Source organism: Falco rusticolus, chromosome 5 (assembly GCF_015220075.1).
Source record: "Falco rusticolus isolate bFalRus1 chromosome 5, bFalRus1.pri, whole genome shotgun sequence".
Taxonomy (NCBI): Eukaryota; Metazoa; Chordata; class Aves; order Falconiformes; family Falconidae; genus Falco; species Falco rusticolus.
Window position 1 is genome coordinate 34859725 of NC_051191.1, and position 21929 is coordinate 34881653.

A 21929-nucleotide genomic window follows, 5' to 3' on the forward strand; every position below is an offset into this window, starting at 1 on the left:
GTCTGTAGGCATCCCTGCTCCTGGGGAGAAGACACCGCAGCCCTGGCTCAGGAGCAGAGGGTTCCTGGAGGCCAAGAGCAGCCAGGGAAGTCCTGTGGGCAGCAGCACCAGGGCTGGGGCAGGCAGCAGCAGGCTGAGCTGAGGCGGCACATACATGGAGAGCTCTGCACTCTAGTGCCTCACAGATACCTTTGCTGTGATCTAGGACAAATCCCTCAAAACACATCTGGAAGTGCAAGTTTGGAAACAGAGATCTGTGCTACCTTTCCACCGTGCTTCCTAGCTTGCATCCTGCGGCAGCTACCGAAGAGCCCAGGTTATAACAGCCCCTCAAATCCAGCAGACTCTGCTGGACCCTTGGCAAAGGACTACGTTTATAGCAGAAATGACAGGTAATGATCTTTACAAATGCCCCTGGATACCCCCATGACATCCCTCATCCTCTCCAAGCATTGAACTAAGCTTCTTCTTCAGTAGCTAAATTTTCTAATACATCGTGAAATCTTGCCTGTTACTGGCAACACAGAAACACACAAAGCAGGAAAAGTGCAACAAAAAAGAAGCCTAAGAAGCTAACAGAGAAAGATACTGTATAAACAAAATGATTTAATTGCACTACATGAAAGAGAAGGCAGATCTTGCTGAAGCAAAGCAGCAGACAGCATGATGGAACAAAATTCCTCAAAGCAATAGCATATAAATATTGAATAAAATGCAAAAGTCGACTCTGCAGATGGCTCTGGAAAAAGCAGCCACTCTGGCTGCAAATACACTTCAGAGACTATGCCTTAAAAACTGGAAATCCACAAAGCCAAGGGGGAAATCAGTGAATAATCCGCTGGAAGGAAATCCCCATCTTCCACAATCAAGTATGAGGATTAGAAAGACATTTCTAAATCAACGAGGTGCAGGCTGGGACAGAAGAGTGAATTTTAGGATTATTTTTTCCCCCCTTAGCATCACATACTACCATGCCCAGGAGATATTTGCTGCCTGTCTTTGCATGCCAACTTGGGCGTTTAACTTGGGATGTTAATCTCTCTGCAAAATTATTTAATATCATCTTTGTAACCATTACTTATTTCCAGAGGCCTTTGCAAATGGCATTTCTAACAGATTTAAGGATGTGATTGCCTATCAAGTGAGCTGCATCCATTCAATACGCTTCTTGCCTTTTGCTCGGAGAGCCAGCTGTACAAGTCAGTCACAAAAGCTTCTGGAGCAAAGCTAGAGGGGATTTTGTTAATCTGGATTTGAAAGCCCCAAGCTACTGGCTTAAAAATCCATGCTGAATCTGTGTCATCATGTATTTCCTTCTCCCTTGGGAAAACAATGGGTGTGTATATGTAGAAAATCGGGGTTATTCCTCTTGCCTGTAAGAAGTTACCAAGGGGAAATGGAGGAGGAGAATTTGCCACCACCTCACCCAGATAACCAAACCACCCCACAAAGGCAGCTTTCTGGGATTTGCAGAGTGTAAAGAAGTATTATATACATATAAAAAAATACACGTGTGCACGTGTGCAACGTTTCTGTGGGTTGCCAAGGCAAGAGAATCGCAGAGGATGCAAGCAAGAGCACAGCAGTGAGACACGAGTGAAATGAAAACCCGTGTCCTTTGCAGGACAGCACTTCCACAAGTTGGCAGGCTTTCAGATGATGGGCTGAGAGCTCACCACCTCTCTTCATCAGGTATATCCAGGTAGCTTTTCAGAGGCTGAGCCAGCAGAAGGTATCTGTATGAGCCTAACAACAGGCACCTCCAAAGGCATGATGTTTAACAGAGAGAACTGGAAATCTTTCATACAAGTAGCATTTTTCATCCACAGAAGTGGACGTGCTTGAACATATGCAACCAACACCCAATTAGATTTTTCATACAGAGCAACTAGCCAAGAAGCATCAAGTTCCTTCCTTAACTTTCTTCAAAGGAACAGCTATTCCAGCATGGATTGGGACCAGAGGACTCTCCAAAATTCATATAGCAAGTAAGCAGGGGAGTGAAGAATGATGCCCTGCTGCCCTCATCACTGGGCACAATGACGCGTAGAAGTTTACAAAGTAAGAAGCCTTATGGAAATCAATTCTTAAACACACAATGCAATTAATCTGAGAGAGACACTGGGCAACACAAGCAGATTTGTTACTGTGCCTTGTGCCAACAAAGCTTTCAGGCTTTCAGATCTAGCACTTTTCTCATCCTCAGGAAATACATCTCCTATGTGTTAAAAGCACAACAAAATACAAGGTATTTAAACATAACGCTAAGAGTATCAGAGATTAGTACAATGAACAGTATGGTTAGAGCTGTAGAACTGTTAATGTAGATTAAAATGCTTTGCCAGTAATCACATGCTGAGAGACTCACTTTCCTGACTGAGCCACACAGCTTTTCTTCTCTGCTGTATGCCAACCCTGCAAAGCCGCACAGGGGGTCCCAGGGGTGCCCAGCTCTGCAGGGGTGAGGATGAGTGCCACGAAGCTGCTCTGGTCTCACAGCCCCTGGCTACAGCATGCAATGGATGTGCTTGGGGAAACTGCCAGAAATACAGAAATCTCTGCACTGAGCAAGTGGACTACGACCAGTACTCCCACCTTACACAACGAGGAACTGCGACAAGCACAGAAAGGCGATCCAGCAAGATGCCACGCCGAGCCTGCCTTGCATTTTCTGCAGCATCCCCTTGAAGCCCTGCATGGACCTGGCACGACTTTGGTGAGCAGTTCAGCAGCAAACACCCACAGCCCTACAGAGTTGATGTCCTTCTTCAGCCATCCCCAGAGTCTGGTGACATGTCACACCACGGCTCACAGGCTCCCCTCAGCAAGTGCTCAGACACACCACTATTTGGGGAAATTGCTGGTAAAACATATTGCTGTAAAAGCACTCCAAATCCCTGCTCCTTACAGCCTGAGAGCATTTTGAAGAGAGTACTGGAAAGGACACAAGAAAAACTGTAGAGACTGAATACCACCCAGGCAATAAAATTAGATCCAATATTTAATCACCTTTTCCGATAACTGTTTCATTTTTTGGAGAAGTATTTCTGAGAGATTTCTACATTCCTTCACAATGAACAGGTGGTGAGGAAAGATTTCACCCAGACAGAAGTTAAAGTCTGAATTTTAAAATTAAGTTCTACACAGTGGAAAAAACCCAAAATCGGCAGTATTATTTTTGTCTTAAAGCTGTTTTTAAAAAAAGAATTAAAAGGTTAAAAAAAAACCCAAGCAACCAAACTTTATTATTTTGCAAATACCATATATCGTAAAGTAAATATTTTAAATATTTAATATTAAACAATAGTAAAGATAATTTTGTGGAGATGAAATGAGCATCATCAGGGGTTTTTATAAACTGTCTCTCAATACCACTAGGACCTGGGTAGCTGCTGTTCAGGACTAACAGCACACAGCATATTTGGTGCAGTGTAGAATTATTTTTTTTTGGTAGAATATACTTATTTACTGTCATAGCAGAAGAAGCAACTAGCTGACATTTCATGGGGCAGTCTCCCAAGAATAATCCTGAGGCAAGAGCAACTCCACCATCAGATGAGACGCTGGAAGGAGGTGCAGCTGGGTGCCCCACAGACCTGCAGGTGTGTCAGGTTGCCCCACTTGAGACCTTCTTGCAGGTTTTCCTTTTCCACCAGCAGCCTTGCCATTTATAAATGCTTCTTCTTTTTTATTGCCTCTGCCCTGACAGCCAAGCTCTTGGCACAGATGGTCAGGACCACGATGAGGACTCCAACCAGGAACGTAACCAGAGGCCAGAGGAAGCAGTGCAAGAGGACAGTCTCATCATGGGTGCGCTTCAGCATCACATCATCTGGCCTGTGAACAGGAGGAACAGAAGAGGAACAGAATATAAATCAACTCGTCATCATCAATTCATGATAAGCGGAAAGAATCTGCCATGGAGACAATAAAGGTGTTTCATTTGCAACAGTGTTAGAAAATGATGAAGTGGGCCATTTCATTCACTGCTTTCATTTGCCCCGTCTATCACCAGCACTTGTGGCGGCTGAGGGCTTTCCACTTGCAGTGTTTACAGGTTAACAGGTTCATTCAAATGAAAAGGAAAAAAACAAACCAAAAAACGATGGTACTTTAGGTCTTGCAGGGGTTGTCATCATCACAAACAGCCATGACAGATACGATATCACACTGTGGATTGAAAAAAGCACTCCAGCAAAAATACCAGGCAGCAGCTATTCATACCTACCTGAAATGGCACCAAACACTGTGCAATGAGTTAAAGTGCAATTAAAGCTTCCCTTCTAGATTTAAGTGCTGGTGTGTCCATGGAGTGTAGGGAGGCTCCTGATGAAGCCCTGGCTGTGGTTTAGGTCTGGATGGAGAGCCAGTCCCTGTCCTCAGTGCTTCACTGCTGGTGGCCCAGGCTAGCTCAGCTGCACCGGCACGCAGGGGTCTGCACAAAACCTACCCCCAGGAGAACTCCAATTTGGCCCTGGGGTGCCAGAGGCTCCCAACTCAGCTTCTTCCCAGCAGAGGCTACTTCAGCAATAATCTGTGACTTGGTACTCCAAACACCAGCTCCTCAGTAGACTTAAGTATGCTCCTACAGGAACACTCTGGGGAGCCTCCCCTGAAGACCCGAACCTCCATGCCTCTGCCAACAGCATCTAACGCACAGTCACAGTTGTGTCTGTGACAGATTTATGCATTTCCAAAGGGAAACAGAGAGAGGAGGAGAATAGGACGATGGAGGCATCTCAAGAAGTTTGGAAATTCAGCCATGCCACATGTCTGAAAGATCAGGTGTCCGTCTGCCTCTTCCAAGTCTGGGAAGTTGGTTGGGAAATCTGATGGCAGGTTTTCCTCAGCTCTGGCTCTTTCTGCTTTCCCTGCAGTTTAACAGTTATTAAATCAGTCTCATGGCATTTGTACTTCACTGCTGCTTCCCCGTCTACAGCCAGAGATGCAGTCTGCTGGAAAACTATCTGCAAAGGAAGGAAACAGAACTTTCTCTAGGAAAATATATGTAGTCTTGACTCATATTTGTCCTCACTCACAATAAACACTCCCATCCCATGTTGCTTCATCAACACTACCCGATGTTCCTGGGAGTGACAAACCTCACAGCCTAAAATCCTGGCAACCCAGGCTCATCCAGCTGGGCCCTGGGAATTAAGCTTTCCTAATGCAGTGGCACAAGGGAACAGATACCTGTGCAATGACTGTGCTGTCCCTCCCCCAACAGCTTCATCCTGATCAGAATGCACCACTAAGAAAACATTCCCTGTAGGGGAAACAAGAAGAAACTCTTTTTCCTTCATGGAGAAGTTAATTAATGGAGATGCCTACAAATCTACAGGGTTTTATCCATCCTTAAGGAGTTAGTGGAGCCAGACAGCCAGGCTACATCCGATCCCTGATTTGACTGCACCCACATTTGCATCTGGAGGTCCTGCCCCAAAACTGCTGTCTTAAGGTTCCTCTGCGCAGTGCCAGCCTGCAGGTCCCCAAGGCCAGCACCACACATCTCTCTTTATTTTGGTAGTAAGGAACAAAAGAAGACTGATTATGAGCAGCTCAGCTATGTAAAATCTGAAACTCAGCAACATAAAAAATGATCAAAAGAAACCCAGGTGTATTCAATAGTGGAACACGTGGAATCTGCTCAACCAAAATCCTCCAGACACATAATCAGGCACATGTGGAGACCATAAATTGAATACAATAATATTAGCTTTATGGGCACAAACTCACCAGCCTATGCCATATAAATGACAGCACCCAAACAGAAACACCCTTTCATAGGAGGTAAACTACTACTCCCCTCATATTTACCTTATCATCATCTGTGAATAACAGAGTGCTAAGTGGCAAGGAGGTCGTATGTAGTCTGTATTCAATCCTTGTAGCTCTCAGTTTACAAGTGTTGTTGAATTTTAAGTATTTTTTTTAAAAGCAGATACTAATCAAAGAGTTCAAAAATAAGGGGCAAGCAAACAAACTAGAAAACTGGATTCAGTTAAAGAAAAAAAAGTGTGACTGGGGAGAGCAAGATACCCTTTTGACTTAACCTTAGATATTTTGGAAAACATCTATACCAAAGGTAGCAGTGATGGATACCAAACACTCATTATAGGTTTGACTGTAACTCTTACAACTTAGTAATTTTAAAAAGTTTCCCTTTTGGAAAACAGCCAAAGATTTACAGAAGCCTTTAATGAAGCCTCAAGATGAGGTTCGGGTTCAGATGAACATTATTGTTATTCTTAGCTACCGCAAAAGTCCCTGTGCAATTCCTACATGGCAGAAAGCGTACAGCAATTCACTCTCAACTGCTCACAGGGTCTCTTCAGACAATGCATCAAGTCATGACTGGGTCCCTCCTAAATAAGTCATTAAATTACTATTAGCACCACACTTAAGACATTAAATGCCCTTCTTCAGTCTAGCAGAGGGGGAAGCACTCCTGGAGGGTGACCCGATGCGTGGGAGAGCTCAGAGACCCTCCATGGTATAGTTTCTCGGTATTGACTCTTGGTGCCAAAAAATGATGGGACAAATCTCAGCCTTGCTCCTACTTGGTTATTTAATCTGTGTGGTTATTCTGGAAGAACGGCTGTGCTTTCAGCTGCTCTTTATCTTATCCTGAATTAACTGTCCAGTGCTGATAAACACTGCTGGACCCCAAGAGTGAATGAGAAAAACTAATAAAGGCAGACAGCACTGCAAGCAGATAGATGGCACGCTCCTGGATGGCAGCATCCTGGTTATCTGCCTGTAACAGCTCATGGAAACTTATCAAGATCAACTCTGGCAGCATATAATGCCATTTCTTTGTGTTCGTATGGTTCCCTCCCTCTCCTGTCAGGGCCAGCTCTTCCTCTGCATCTGCCGACCCATTTGGGCTCAGCTGTGCCCAGTTGAGGAGCCCTTCCCTGCAGTCCATCACTGGAGCTCCCAGCAGCTGTGGACAGTGCTCTGGAAAACAACTCGGAGGATGTACTGGCAGCAGAGGGTCCCACTGAGATGCAGCTATTACAGCAGAAGGAAATACCTGAAGAGGGGTTATTGAAAACCAAAGTGTTTTCTATTTTCCTTTACAAGATAACTCCTTTTACCTCTGCTTTTTGGCACTGAGACTGCAACCCATGACAAATAATAGCTTCCAAAGCAAGGAGCGAAAGCCAGCCGTACTGCACCCTCACAACACACTGCACGAGACCCCAGGCCCAGGGCTGATGCCAGAGGGGCGCCCATGCAGCTGAGCTGGCCTTCACAACCTCAGAAGGACCATCTAGTCAGAGGAAAACACCCCTGACCAGCAAGAACGCACCAGCATCACATGCGTTATAGTGGACTTGGAAGTCGGTGGTGAGAACAGCCCGAGGGGTGGGGGCCGGGCAGCCAGATGTCCTCTGCAGCAGGAATGCTGCAGCCTCAGCAGCCCTGCAGCTCTGCAGGAGATGCACAGAGGTAACCACAGGGGCTTACGGGGGTCCTCATGGCCCCACATGCTGCTCCTTGTGAGTGAGGCAACTGGGCTCATCCCCAGGTTTTTGTTCTCCCCTTGAAAAGTGGGGTAGGGAGGCATGAGGCGGGCAGGCTTGCAAGCTGGGTTTTCGAGTCCCATCTCAGCAGCCAGGAACTGGCATGGTGGGCAATGTGAGTGAGGGTCTAGGAAGTCGCCCAGCTAAAACCTGAAGAATAGACATGTTTATGTTTGTTTCCAGGTGATCCGTGCCAGGCTGAAAACCATAGGTAAGGTCCAAAACAAAACACTGCAGAAAAATTAGGACATAGAGGGAGTAAGATTCAGAATTAATCAGATGACTTAAACATAACAAAGTCATTAGTGATTAATTAACAGGTTAGCCTGCAGAGGCTGGATTTCACTTCTTCCAGGCTGTTTGTTGGCCTCACATGATGACATCAGTTTAGAAAAGGGTTATCCTCCACCTCCTGAAGAAACGAATTCTCAGACAGAGCAGAATGGCCACCACCACCCAGTGAGCCTCTGAAGGAGCTGGCCAGCTGGGCAGAGCAGCTGTCCTCTAACATCTGAGTCTTCAGAATGTTTGGGGACATCCCTGGGACAACTCCTAAGCGATCCTGCAATGAAGCCTGATGGATAAGGAACAAAATCTGCTTGTAGAAAATACCCAGAGCAGCAGCCAGGACTGCAGAAGTTCTGTTTGGCCAGTGGGACACAGCTGTGGGGCTGGGCAGCTCGCTGCAACCTCCTGCTCGGGGCTGGGCTTGTTACCAGGGTGCTGGTGACCCTCAGGGATCATCAAGAGCTGGGTCTGTCCTGCTGTCCTGGTACAAAAACCTTTGGCTTTAGCTCCAAGGCTTACATGGTGATTAATACAAGAGAACTGCCCGACATGTTTTTGAGTCAGAAATATGCGCCCAGAGATTCTTGTCTTGCCAAGGGCAGATAGAGAGTGTCACCAAGCGAGCAAAGACACTGCTAGTGAGCCGTCAGGTTTATGGGGCCTGTCACAGTTACTTCTGAGCCCTGAGATAATCGCGGTGGCTGTGCTGTGAGGTGAGGGGAGCCAGAGCTGGGCTATGCCAGCGGGGCAGAGCCCCAGTGTGGTGCTGCACCACGATGGAGATGACCAGGCATTCAGAAACCAGACACACTACATGGCCTTCAGGAGAATGAGCCTGTGGGTGGTTATCACCTGCCTGTGAAACAGCAGTGCACAGCAGTAGGAAAATACTTCAGCCACCTGGGAACGATAGATACAGGGCAAAGGAGCGGATAACTTTAGTTGGAAACTCTGGATTCTGCCTCTAAAACAGTAACTCTTATCAACAGCAGAGGCAAGGAGAGCTGGAGCCTGGAAAGGAGCCATGGAGCTGCCGTGGGAATGGCAGGAGCAGCAGAGGCTAGCGGGGCTGGGCAGAGAAAACAAAGGGGTGATGGCAGGGGGAAGGGAGAAAGGTGTATTTAACAGCCAAACAGCAAAAAGAAGAGAAGAGAGAAGGCTGTACATCCACAGCAAACAATCCCTTTCCTTGGGAAGATAAATAAACAAGTATCGGGACACCTGAAAGGTAGTAACGTAACCGCTGGTTTTGCACAGCAAGGTCAGCATGTATCGAAACTGCAGTCTTGACTTCTTCTTGCTACTTTTGTACAGATGACCTGCCTGTTCCCAGAGTCTGAAGACTTGTTGTTCAGCCTGGAAACAGAAAAGGGAAAGTGTCCACATCCCTGGGGGAAAACCCCTCATGACAAAGACATGGCTTTGCTGGGAGCCCCCAGAGCATCTCTCCCCTGGTGCTGAGGTAGAGATGCCAAACCCAAAGGAGGTATGTCATGCCCAGAAATGGGTTTCCTTTCCCTGTGAAAATCAGCAGATATAATTAAAGATATCACCTTGTCTCTGCAAGTGTAGCACAGCATTTAATAAACCCATCTTTGCTCTGTAACTTCCATATAATACTTTAGTTCAAAGTTGTTGACCAGAGGGGTAGCACATATTCCCTCTAAGCTTGGTTACGGACCATCTCTTGTTTCTGGTGATGCTGCTATTTAGCTCTCTGGTAAATGCAGAGCCTGTCAAAAGGATGCACCCAAACTCCTAACATCAGTGCACAAAGCAGTGGCAGGGGACAGAGAGAGATCTAGTGGGACAAAAGGGGGGAAAAAACCTGAATACTTTCATGCCCTGCTCAGTTATTGAGACCTGGTTCTGCTGCAAGCAGCGATGGCCACTGTGCAACACCACCGCCGCCCAGCAGCAGCCCCAGGGTGAAGGAAGAATGAACAAACTAAAAAAAAAAAAGCCCTAAAGAAGTCTCTGGAAACACACCTTTCCCTTTCACTGGACAAGGAGGGAGGAATTTTGTTTTCACTGCTAAAAGGTGAGACCAGTACTTATTTTTAGCAGGACTTTGAGCTCGAGGCTGGAGCCTCGTGGGGCTCTGACCAGGAGTAACTGGATTAGTTGTTGCGTTATGCAACTCGTCCCTGTTAGGTGCTGCCAAGCAGTTCAAACAGATGCTGGACAAAGGCCTCCATCAGAGACTTTGAAGCAATTACCAAACATCACGGGAAGAACTTAGGCGCAAGGATCATCAAAAAGTCATGCAGAACCAAAAAGTTACAGGCATGTAAACATTTCAGTCATCATTTATGCATCACACCATGTAATTTATGTGACACAGTAGAAGCTGACAGAGACAGAGGCACAGGACAGGAAAACCTTACAAATATTTTTTTATATTCAAACAATCTGGATTTAAAGATGTTTGCAATCTGCATACACTTATTTTGCCCACAATTATTCACATCATGATGACAAGCACTCATGGGTATTTTTTCCCCCTATTGTTGCAAGACAGAGATCCTCAGCTGGGTGGCTGCACACAGAGGCAGTGCTATGTCTTACCAATAGTAAAGTCCTTTCCCTCCCAGGCCCAAGCACTCCTCCACAGGTGATAGAGTAAAAGAAAGGATAAGGAATAGCAGCAGCATCTTCTGACTGGAGGGAATTTAGAAAACTTTGTGAAATACCAGAGCAAACCGAGGTTTCTGTTCCACCATTTAAGAAAGAGCAGTCCTACTGCCTGCAGATAATTCTTTCCAGATAAATGGCCTGCAGGGAACCCAAACACCTCACAGGCGGTTGCTAATTGCTAGGCAGTGTTTGCTCTTTAAATCTCAGGTTAATTTGTGTGCAGCATCCTGCAGCAAACACAGAGAAGTATAAAACGTAGCTGGTTCATCTGCTGTGCTTGTGGCAGAGGGACCACAGAGCATTGTTGCTGTACTGGAGGAACCCAGAGCTAAAAAGCAATAATGCCACATAAATAAGCCACTAATAAGAAATACTTGATGTATGTTTCTCTGCCTGTCTCTGCACGGCATGAGACTGACGGGTCTGAGCTGATGGAGATCTTGGTTTCTCTCTTTTCATTCTTATTATTGATGTCAATGAGAGCAGGGACATGAAGAAATAAAGTGACAGGATCTCCCCCTTCCCACCCATTCCTGCAGGCCTTCCACTTTAGGCATGTAGCTGTGACCCTTGTTTGCATGTGGTCATGACTACAGACATCCTGAGACACTCAGCATGAGATCCAGAACACTGAAGAACTAGAGCTCAGTGCCTTCTCAAACCTTTGGCAACAGCCTGAGAACCTCATCTGAATTTGTCCTTTATTTTGTGCTCTGAAACACTGGGGGATGGTTTCTGCTGGGCAGGGCTCCCTTCAGACCAGAGTATCATCATGCCAACAAACAGACACCTTCACCAGAGGTCTGAAAAAGCATCTTTCCCATACAGCATGCACCAATTGGCCCAAAGCTGGCCAGAGAAGAGCGGGACACTAAAGGGAAATGCCTACAGTGGCAAAACAAAACCTCACTTTTCAGTAAGGTGCTGAGCTCCAAGCTAAGCCGTGCTTTGGTTCCCAAAGGTAAATATCTGACAGGTAGTTGTGCTGGGCCTCTCTATTTATATTAATCAGGAATGATTGAAGTTGCCAAGTCTGCTTCTCATCTCTTTTGTATATCTTTGGACTACACAAATGACATAACTTTCTTCTTTTCAAAGCAGCCTGTTGAAATGTGCCCCGCCAAACTGAAGGGAGGTGCTACCTAACAGTGCACTCTGCACGCAGCAGCAGTTCTGAGAATGATGCTAAATTAAGTTTGATAAAGAGGAGACAACGTTCATGCATTGCCTAGATATTTACCTAGAATTTTATTCTGCCACTTCAAAAGAGAGAATATTAATATTGCAAATACTGCTCTCTCTAAGGAACCTACCACTATATGTTTTATAGAGACAAAGAAGAGTTAGCTCACCCACATAGTTAAAAAAATACTGACAGAAAATATGTACCCTTCTATTTTGAAGTGAACAGATTTTTCCCTCAGTTTGTATGTTTTTTTAGTGCTTCACAAGCTGTTTAGTCATCGTAGCTCTAAAAGTATACCTAAGCAAGCACGTACCTTGTCAGCAAAACTTTCCTCAAAGCTCAATCCTATCTCCAGAGGAAAATAGATGGTGTACACATTTCAGCTTAGACTATCTTCAAGTATCTCTGGCAGCAAGCCTCTCTTCTGCTGTACATAAATTGTTGTATGATCAGCAAAAGTCAGCATTTCAAGGCAGCCGTTACATTTGGCAAGAACATTTAACAGTACAGGATGCAGCAACTATAAGGAAAAAACCTTGCCTGAGTGCTGCACAATTCCTCAGTGTCAACCTGCATAAACGGCAGACCCTAGGCGGTATGCAGCCTCAGAAAATTTCTGCCTTTCCTTCACCCACAGATGTGATGTGAGAACCAGCTCACCTAGCTCTGGACACCTACCACCTAGGTGCCTACACCCAAGCAGATCACCCTAAGCTCCCTTACAGCAGAGAAATGAACATCTCTGAGCATCCAAGCTGTATTAGGCATTTATTTCTGGGCAAGTTGAAAGGCCCTTATTTCTCTCCACTGACTATAAAAACTTTCACAGCATCTTGCCCACACCAAGCTCACATGAATCCTAGCCGTGACATCTCCTGTAGAAGATCCCATGTTTCTGACTCTCCTGCTCACTCAGGCAGCAGCTGCTGCAGGTCCCATGTCTCAGCACCGCAGGGAACATAGCACCTGCCAGGAAAAGCCCAAATCATCACTCAGCTGGTTAGCAGACCCAAGCACTGACAGCTTGTGGGCCAAATCAGCCCCAAAGAAGGTCCCTGCCAGGTCTGATGTCACCACACAAGATGCCCTAGATTTTAATCTCTGCATACTGTAGACAGTGCTTGTTTCCCCACTATAAGAAACAACCAGGTTTTGCTACAAAGCATTGGGGGTTTCCCTCTGCAAAGAGTTAACGGAAGACAAGAGACTGTCATCCTGGGCACACTGACTAGGTCTGCAGTCTCTCCAAGGAGGGGGAACAATCATAACCAGCCTAGGGCAAACCTGGAGGCCCCAAGGCACTCAGCGAACCACACACAGGAGAGTCAGGCATCTCTCTACCTGCCACCCTGCTCCAGCTCCCTGGTTCCTTTAAGGTCCTAGCACACACTGGCATCTGTTTTCCTCTTGTGTGTCTTAATAAACTTAAATATCTGATGCCAACACTCCCACACTGAGCCCTGAATTGCACCTGCAAGCCCCAAGCTATTCCCACCGAGGTCTCCCTCATCTGTTTAACTTGCAAGTGCTGGTGGGGCCAAGCAACCACCTCCTTTAGTCCCTGATGTGACAGATACTTGAGTGCTTAACTTAGCAGCCAAGAACACTCTCCCCAGCTCTACTAAAATCACTCCTCTGGTCAAATTAAGGAAGTGTCATATGCCTCCAGAATTGGAGTCTAAACCCCATAAAACCTTGGCTGATCTGGAGATTTTAAATATTCTCTTTCTGCCTCCCTGTCTACATGGACCTATCATCCTAATTATTGCTGTTGTCCCAAGTTGTCCCAGCGACCCTGCATACTGTGTAACAGTAAGGTGCTGCCACCACATCACCTTTTACTTCCCAGCACATCATTGTCAGAAAGAGAGAGGCAAAAAGAATCCCTCCCCTTCCCAGTTACTGATGGACGGAAACCACACATCATCCTTACACACATGTAAGTCACATCAACATTGGCAGTAAAAGTAAGAATTGAAACAGAAGAGGAGATACTTTAAGTTACAGCTTTCTACTCTGCAAGCATGTATAAAAACTGACAGTTCTGTGAGCATTTATTACACGTATCTGATTTATTAATCCTCTGTGAACACAACTCCTGAGCTGGTTTATACTATTTACTGATCTCCCCTTTTCTTCCAGCCCCTCATGAGCACAGTAGAATTTCTCTTTCATGGAGGGAAGGAACATTAATATCCAAGACAGAAATTTTCTGTCTGAGAGTTAAAAGCCAGGATGCTTTACCATAAAATGTCATGTTTTGAGGGAAACTTTCCTCAGAGTTTTGTATTTTTGCTTCAAGTGGTAAAAACACTTCTCTGCTTTCTATGTAGCTTTTAATCAATAGAATTTTCTCGCAAAGTTCACCACTAAACACAGTGTGGTAAACCCCATGACTATATGGGGGTTTGTTCATATATATGTGTATACATATATATATATGTATACATGTACATGTATTTTCAAACACAACCAATGGACAGCTGTTAAACAGATGCATAAACACTTCTGCCTATGCAAACTTAGATTACTCACCTCAAGTGCTGGTTAAAATAGCATGTAAATGGTTGTGAACCCACTTTCTCTTTCCAGTATTTCTGCTTGTACGTGACGTTCTCAGAGTTCTCCTGATCATCTCTTGCGCAGGGAGGGATGTACGAACACTGCCAACACACATTGCAAAACAGAGTTACTTCTACGCTCAAGAAGGCAGGGCATCACTTCCTCTGTATTTTCCTCATATAACCAATGTGACAGAAAGGGGAAAAGAATAGTAAGTACAAGTTCAGAGAAACAAAAACCAAAAGTTTGCTGAACTTTACTTCAATTGTTAATTACTCCCTGCAGGTACTGGAAAAGAATAAGCCAGCATTCAGAAACAAAATAAGGGCTTTACCATGTTTGGTTCCATTATCAAATCAACCTGCCACGTAAGACCTTGGGGTTTTGCATGATGAATGTAAAACTGGTTGTTTCATTTTGACATATTCCTAGCTAGCTGCATGGATTGGATTTGAATTACTTCCTATTTTGAATGAGGCACATAATCACAGGTTTTGTTTAGGCCTGATGCTAACAAATAACCAAAACGTTCCTGCAAGCTTTCCCAGATGATGGTATAACCATTGGCAGAAGACAAGTATCTTTCCACTGTTACAACACCAACACGGGGAAACAAGCACAGAAAGTTCCAAGCCCCACTTCAGCAGAAAGGTTCAGCATCTGGTTCTGCTACACAGAAGTCAACAAGAGTTGAGTGTGCAGCTGAGCTATCTGCAGATCTCACCCTCAGACATCTGCTTCAAAGCCCAAAGACATCAAGGGAAACTTCTCCCCTAGCTTGGTGCAAGGGACTGGGCTTTCAGAGACTCTGCTCTGGGTCACACACAATGCACATACTTCGTTTCCAAGTCTTGACTTTGACACATCACCCCTCCCTCCTAGCCACAGGGAGTTAAACAAAAAAAAAACCAAACCAACAAATAGTCCACTGGATCCAGTGTTGGCAGTATCAGGATCTCAGCGTCCAAGCCCAACCCCTCCTATTGTTACCAGGCATCCGTATGGGAGATCATTACAGGAGATGTTGAACCAAACTGAGTAACACAGCTTAACTGATCCTTGGATAACATAAAGGTTTTTCACCCTTGACACATGGACAGCAAGGCTTCAGGTGCATGCACAGATATTTAATTTCTTTAAAACTGGGAGCTGCAAGCAGAAAAAAATGACTGTGAAGTTAGTTAAAAGACTCCTACTTAGGTAAGATGAGGAAACAGGAGGTGCAGGGCATGGGAAACCCCTAAAAGGATTCCCACATATGATCACAACATGAGTTGTGAGTACACTCACTGCCTACGTCTGACTGTAATCTACACCCTGCTCTTCCCCAAGCCCCCAACTTTTAGGTATGCTTTTGCAACACAGGTATACAAGAGGATAGAAGTAAACAGGCTTTACTCAGAGTCCCCGAAACCATCCACTGTTCAGCCAGAACACAAAATGCAGAACTGGTTGGCACAACTAAGTACCAACATATATTCCTCTTCTGCCTAAATTTCCCCAGCAATCTTGAAAACTCCTTTTCCTGTGGTACCGGCTCCAATACAGTTTCCCTCTCTTCTCTGAACTGTTTCTTCCTCATGACTGAACCTACTTCTGTCCTCTGCTACGAAAGTGTGACCACCCCACCACTCCTCTGCTGGCCAAACTTTCTCCGGATCCTTCAGAGACCTTCCACCTCCCCCAAGTATTATGTGAATCCTTCACAAAGTTCACAACTTGGAGAACCATTGTTTATCCCCATCCTGAGTTTCAGGCTTAGAAACAACTGCAGAGATCTCTTTCTCCAAGAGATGTCCAAGATGTCCATCTAAACTGACAAGTAGCAAGCCACGACAGTCTCCAAGGACAGTTCTGTCACAGAGGACTTCACAATTTCTGAAATCAGCCCCCACACTTTTAGCTCAATATGAAGCTATTAACAGTGGAGGTTTTCAGGGCAGGGATTTTGCTTGGTTTGGAAGATGTAAAGGGCCCCACAGACAGCCTCCCTGATCAACACATCTGTCTTTCCCCATGCCAAGACAAAACAGTGTATGGGAATACAGCCAGTGCCTAAGAGAGGGACACCTGGAAGCTGGGGACAGCAGAGAATATGTTCTCCGTAACTCAAATTTCACAGCCCTCTTCGCACAAGTAATCCCAGCAACAGCTGACAGAAAACATGTGGGATTCATTTCCATCTCTTCCTCTTTATCTTCATCTGGAAAACATACTGGAGACACCCAGAGGCTTGCCATAAATCCCTGGGAACTCATTGCTTAAGCCTGTCAAGGATTAACAGTCTTGAAGAGAGGAGTGGTCCCTGCCCAAGACAAAATCATCACCATATGAATCCCAAGGGCCGCCCTGAAACATCTTCTCAATGTGATGAAGGCCTTGAGCCACAGTGAACACCCAAGGTCCAACTCCAATGTGAATTTATAATCTGCTGCACAAACACCACAGGTTGTTTGCCCCCCAAGAATGCCAGCACAGTTCCCACCAACCTGACATTCATTTTGGCCCCTTCTGATCCACAAAGGTGGTGGATCTTGCTTTTCTCAGCCTCCCAGCCACACTTCTTGGTGACTGTGTGATCAAATGTATCGCCCTCCAAAGCAGTCAGCAGACAGATAAAAGGGAATCATAACCCAGCAGCTTTTGCTGCTGTGAGTTGGTGGATGAACCTGAAACTACCTCCGGCTTTGGCAACAGGCGGTTTCTGAAAGGTTAATTCCGGAGTCCTCCCCCACAAGGCACGGCATGAAATCCTACCATCAAAACATAAACAAATGCTAAGTGTTTGAAAGGAAGCTAGGACGCCTTGAGCTCAATTGTAGCTCACGCAACAACATCCGTTTTCAGTGGAAATGTCCCACTCCATATCTATTTGATGTTTTTTCCTTAAACAAGTTACAATAAAGTTGGAGAATAACACTTAAGATTAGACATTCAGAATAAATCTAATGAAGCAGAGGCCTTTTCAGTGGATCCATTGGCACATGATGCCATAACCACACCTCCTACACTATTTCATAGCAACGATAAAATTATTATGCAATTCAAATACAGTCTCAATTACACAGCTCAAAATCAGTATCAGGCTAATAATATACCCCCTTCAATCAAAGCCAGTGTTTAAATAGATGATTCAGGATTTAATTCAGTAAAAATGTCAGCAAGCACCTAATATACCTTTACACCAAGGTTTTATAAGATTTGTACCTGTGCTTGCTGCTGGATTCTCCCACTCCAGTGTCTCTGCAGATGCCCGGGAAGATTCCCAGTCCTTCTGAACACTTTATCAGAGCAGACATTCTTCCATATCATGGAGAAGGGACACAGTCATGAACTCTTAACCATGCTTTATCTTCCAGATTGCAATTCATGCTTTTCAAAGACTAATCCTTGCCTAATTCAGTCACAATTTTATGAAAAAGAAGCCAGACTAGGTAGGCTCTGAGGCAGGCTGTCTCAAGCCTGGAAGACACTGTCTACAAGATAAGATGAAGAAAGTCCCAAACACAAACAGACATTTGGGCCCAAAGTAGAAGTCAGCCTGTCAAAAGACAGACTGATGGTACTAAGAAGCAAGTCTCTAGCCTCAGTCTCCAAGCAGCTTGGAAAGAATATCCTCCTGGCTGCTGGTGAACTTTGGGACACAGCACATGCCATTTGCTTAGCACAGCAGAGAGCTCCCACGTTGTGTGCCACGCAGGCTGGGAAGCTTGTGATGAACTGAAGGAGTGGAAAGGACGCTCTAGATAAGTGTCATTGCAAAAGTACAATGCACCACTAAGCCAACAATTTCTGACTCCCCATCTCCAAGCATATTGCATTTGCATGGCCAGGTTTTGGTAGCAGGGTAGGGGGGTTCAGGGGTGGCTTCTGTAAGAAGCTGCTAGAAGCTTCCCCTATGTCAGACAGAATCCATGCCAGCCAGTTCCCAGACGGACCTGCTGCTGGCCAAGGCTGAGCTCATCACCAATGGCGGTAGTGCCTCTGCAATAATGTATTTAAGAGAGGGAAAAAACTGCTGTGCAACAGCAGCCAGAAGAGAGAGTGACACTATGTGAGAGCAGCAACTCTCCCCGCGTCGGACACCCAGGTCAGTGCAGAAGGGGCAGGAGGGGCTCCAGGCGCTGGAGCAGAGATTCCCACAGCCCACGGTGAAGCCCGTGGTGGGGCAGGCTGTGCCCCTCAGCCATGGAGCTCCACGGTGCAGCAGACACCAACCTGCAGCCCACGGAGGACCCCACGCCGCAGCAGGTGGATGCCCAGAGGGGGCTGTGACCCGTGGGAAGCCCAGGCTGGAGCCGGCTCCTGGCAGGACCTGTGGCCCCGTGGGCAGAGGAGCCCCGGCTGGGGCAGGTTTGCTGGCCGGGCTGGTGACCCCGCGGGGGACCCAGGCTGGAGCAGCGTGTGCCTGAAGGGCTGCGCCCCGTGGGAGGGAGCCCAGGCTGGGGCAGGGGCAGAGTGTGAGGAGCCTCCCCCTGCGGAGGAAGGAGCAGCAGAGACAGCGTGGGATGGACCGACCGCAGCCCCCATTGCTCGTCCTCTGCACCGCTGCGGGGAGGGGAGCGGGGAGAGAGATGGGGACTGAAGTTAAAAGCAGGAAGAAGAGAGAGGTGGGAGGAAAGTGTTTTAAGATTTGGTTTTATTTCTCATTACCTTTCTCTGATTTGGTTGGCAATAAATTAGTTTCCCCAAGCCGAGTCTGTTTTGCCCATGATAGTAACTGGTGAGCGATCTCTCCCTGCCCTTATCCCAACCCACGAGCCTTTCATTATATTTTCTCTCCTCTATCCAGCTGAGGAGGGGAATGACAGAGCGACTTTGGTGGGCACCTGATGTCCCACCCACCACACCAAGCACTGTATGAGCTTCTCCTAACTTTGTGTGTGAGCATCTCCACACATTACTGGGTTATCTTCATGACCTGGAGGGGAGGAAGCGCTGCCATGACCATTCCTCTGTGGCAGAGGACGAGCAGGAGGACTCACTCCACTAGTAATAAAAAATACCCGCCTCCCAGGTGACTGTACCAAGGGAGTTGGGCCTGAGCGTGGCATCTGGTTTTCACCCGCATCCATCAGCACAGACACCCACCAGGAGTGACCAAAGCCACAAGCCCGCACGGAGGCTCGCGGCAGTGAGGGCTGCCCCAGGTGAGATGGGAGGGCAGTGGGGTTTATCCGCAGTACCTGGGGCTGCTTCCAGAGGAATCGCTAGACAGCATCTGTGGAGTTTGCCCTTCACGGGCACCAGCCCAAACACAGATCTGATGCTTCATCAGATGCACCAGACCCTCCCAAAATCATTCCAGGGTCGGGCGTATTTTGTTATGCAGCCTCCTCTGTCACGGGTCATATTTAAGAGAGTCCAAACCCCAAACCCAATTCCATTTACAGGTGGACCTGTAAGAAGAGATAACTGTACATCATCTTGTCAGGCCAAGCAGCTACAGAAAGAAGCACGACAGGAGCACACACGGATGCAGAGCACAGACAAGGAGCAGCGGCTGGCTGCTCTGCTCCCCTGCCTGCCACAGGGATGGGGAGAACCAGGTCCTGCTGCACAGCTGCTAACGTCAGGCTCACCAGTCACTCCCCTGAAAGTTTCTTCAACAAAACGGTAAGCAAATTCTCCCGGCCCTATGCTTAACTTCAAGCATAGAAAAGGAAAAGCCTAAAAAGCCAGAAAGCAAATCTTTTTAGCAGCTGACATACTCCCCTGCAGTTTTGCCCAACCAAACCTACAGCCGGGTCCCAGCACTGACTACACCACCAACGTACTTGATGGCCAGAATGATAGTGACAAATTGACTTTGGATTTAATCCCCCTTAAGCCTTATCTCAGAGATTATCATTGCTATCAAAGCAGCTGAAGAAAGGCTACTGTCACTGCTGGAATTTCTTCCTCTAAGACAACAATTAAAGAAAAAAAAAATCCACAAATCACTCAGACTGAACACAAATGTAATCATGCCCAGTGCTTTATATATACATTTCTGGATTAACTCTGACCCAGCTATATAATCTTTTAAGAGCTAAAATGAATCCTGGGCTGTATCATGATGTGATTATCTTAGGAAGCAAGAGAGAAAAAAAGAATAAAATTTCTTTTTCCTGCAGCTAGACCTGGCTAGAACAGATGGATTCGTAGCTGCTTATGTGTTCATGTACCAACCCACTCTGTTGCAGAAAGCAGATTTTTAGTCTCATACACCTGGGGATTTTTGGGGTGGAGTGAAGCTGCCAACTGATTCAGTATTGTTGCATGTTTTAAGAAGCCTGAACTATGCCTTTTCTGCACTATCGATTTACCCGGAAAAATTGCTACCCTACAAAGAGAAGCAGCTAAACAGAATGTAAAATGTCAAGACTGTTCAAAACAAAATTGGTCTTTTTTTTTTTTTTTTTTTTCTTCTAGTTAGTTGGAACTGATTAGCATGTTGCATGCCTAATTGCATGAACACAAGCGAGCACGCTGCAAGAAGGCGATGGAAATGGGAAGGGTTAAACAGCTCCCTGAGTGTTCATTCATAAATACATACCGGATCCCAAGCATTACATTCAGCAGATTCCCACTCTATCGCTACAACTAATCTACTTCAGTACAAAATCCCGGAAGCTTTTAAAGACAGTGAGACTTTAGGACAAAAATGAAAAGGAAAGTATAACTGCTCAGCTTCACAGACATTAAACTAGGGACAAAAGGGAAAACCAAAGTGACAGTTACGCATACTTCATTCCCTTATAAGAGAATGTTTTCCTAATGCAACCTAAACAACTTTTCTTCTTATTTTATATTGTTTTTATATAAGCTTCTTAAGTTAAGGAAAATAATTGGAGTGCGTTTTTTTTCTATGTTGTTTTCCACTTAGTTAAATTCAATTACTACCAGAGAATGCCGTTACATCAAAAAATACATCCTTTCTGCTTGGTCTCATCTGGTAAATCAGATTTAATCCTCAGCAATCAATAGCCCAGAGTAAACCGCACACACCTAGACATGCAAGGTGCAAGTTAAAGAAAACGGACTATATTTGTAAGAGTATGCAAGTACCATGCACTGCCAACACACAGCCTTGTGTTTCGTTATTAATTGTTAAATAAAAATAGGCTTCTGAGTGACATTTACAGGCATTGCTTCTGAAATTACAGGCATTGAAGAAACTGCAATCCAGCCCCTGGGCAGGTGCAATTCTCCTCTTCCCACCAGACTTCCAGAAAGGCAGAAGATGGGATCAAGTAAAAACAAAACAAAACACCCCAACTACTCAGAGAGACATTGCGGTCACAGCCCAGTTTGAAAGCTTCTGCTGAAACCGAGGATGCTGCAAGAGCTGCTGAGCCCAGGCACGCTGGTGGCACAGCTCACCACCCACCTCCCACCCCTGCTGGAGGCGGCCACAACAGGGCCATGGGGCTGTGCTCGGGGACAGCCACAACGCACCCTCTGTGACAACACGGCATCCTTGCCCCATGTCAACAGGGTGGCTTTTCTCCTGCATTTCACCAACTTTCCCCTGCCTGCCTGAAGATGGAGAGAAGTTTAGGGCAGCCCTGGTGCTCAGAGAGCTGGGGTGCTCATGGTGCACATCTCTGTAACCACGGCACCCTCCACGGGGAGTCTGGCAGCAGCACCCCCAGGGAAAGGAAAAGATTGCAAAGGTCCTTCACAGGCCAACATTTCATCTGCTTCACTGTCAGGCGCCATCCAGCACCACAGCTTCATCACTC

The 21929-nt window shown here is 46.1% G+C and overlaps 1 protein-coding gene across 2 annotated transcripts in view; it reads right to left on the reverse strand.

Moving 5' to 3' along the window:
• KCNMB4 (potassium calcium-activated channel subfamily M regulatory beta subunit 4) overlaps nucleotides 1-21929 on the reverse strand; it is a 28308-nt gene that overhangs the window by 4288 nt on the left and 2091 nt on the right. The window contains exons 2-3 of one of the 2 annotated variants that reach the window (XR_005104266.1): nucleotides 14176-14303; nucleotides 3597-3837 (exon numbers count right to left, since the gene is read on the reverse strand). Coding sequence is in view for 1 of the 2 variants with exons in the window: in XM_037387486.1 (XP_037243383.1) it covers nucleotides 3669-3837; nucleotides 14176-14303 (297 nt within the window). In the remaining variant the exon portion in view is untranslated. Of the gene's footprint in view, nucleotides 1-2983; nucleotides 3838-14175; nucleotides 14304-21929 lie in introns of those variants that run through there. The other variant, XM_037387486.1, reaches the window with a different exon arrangement.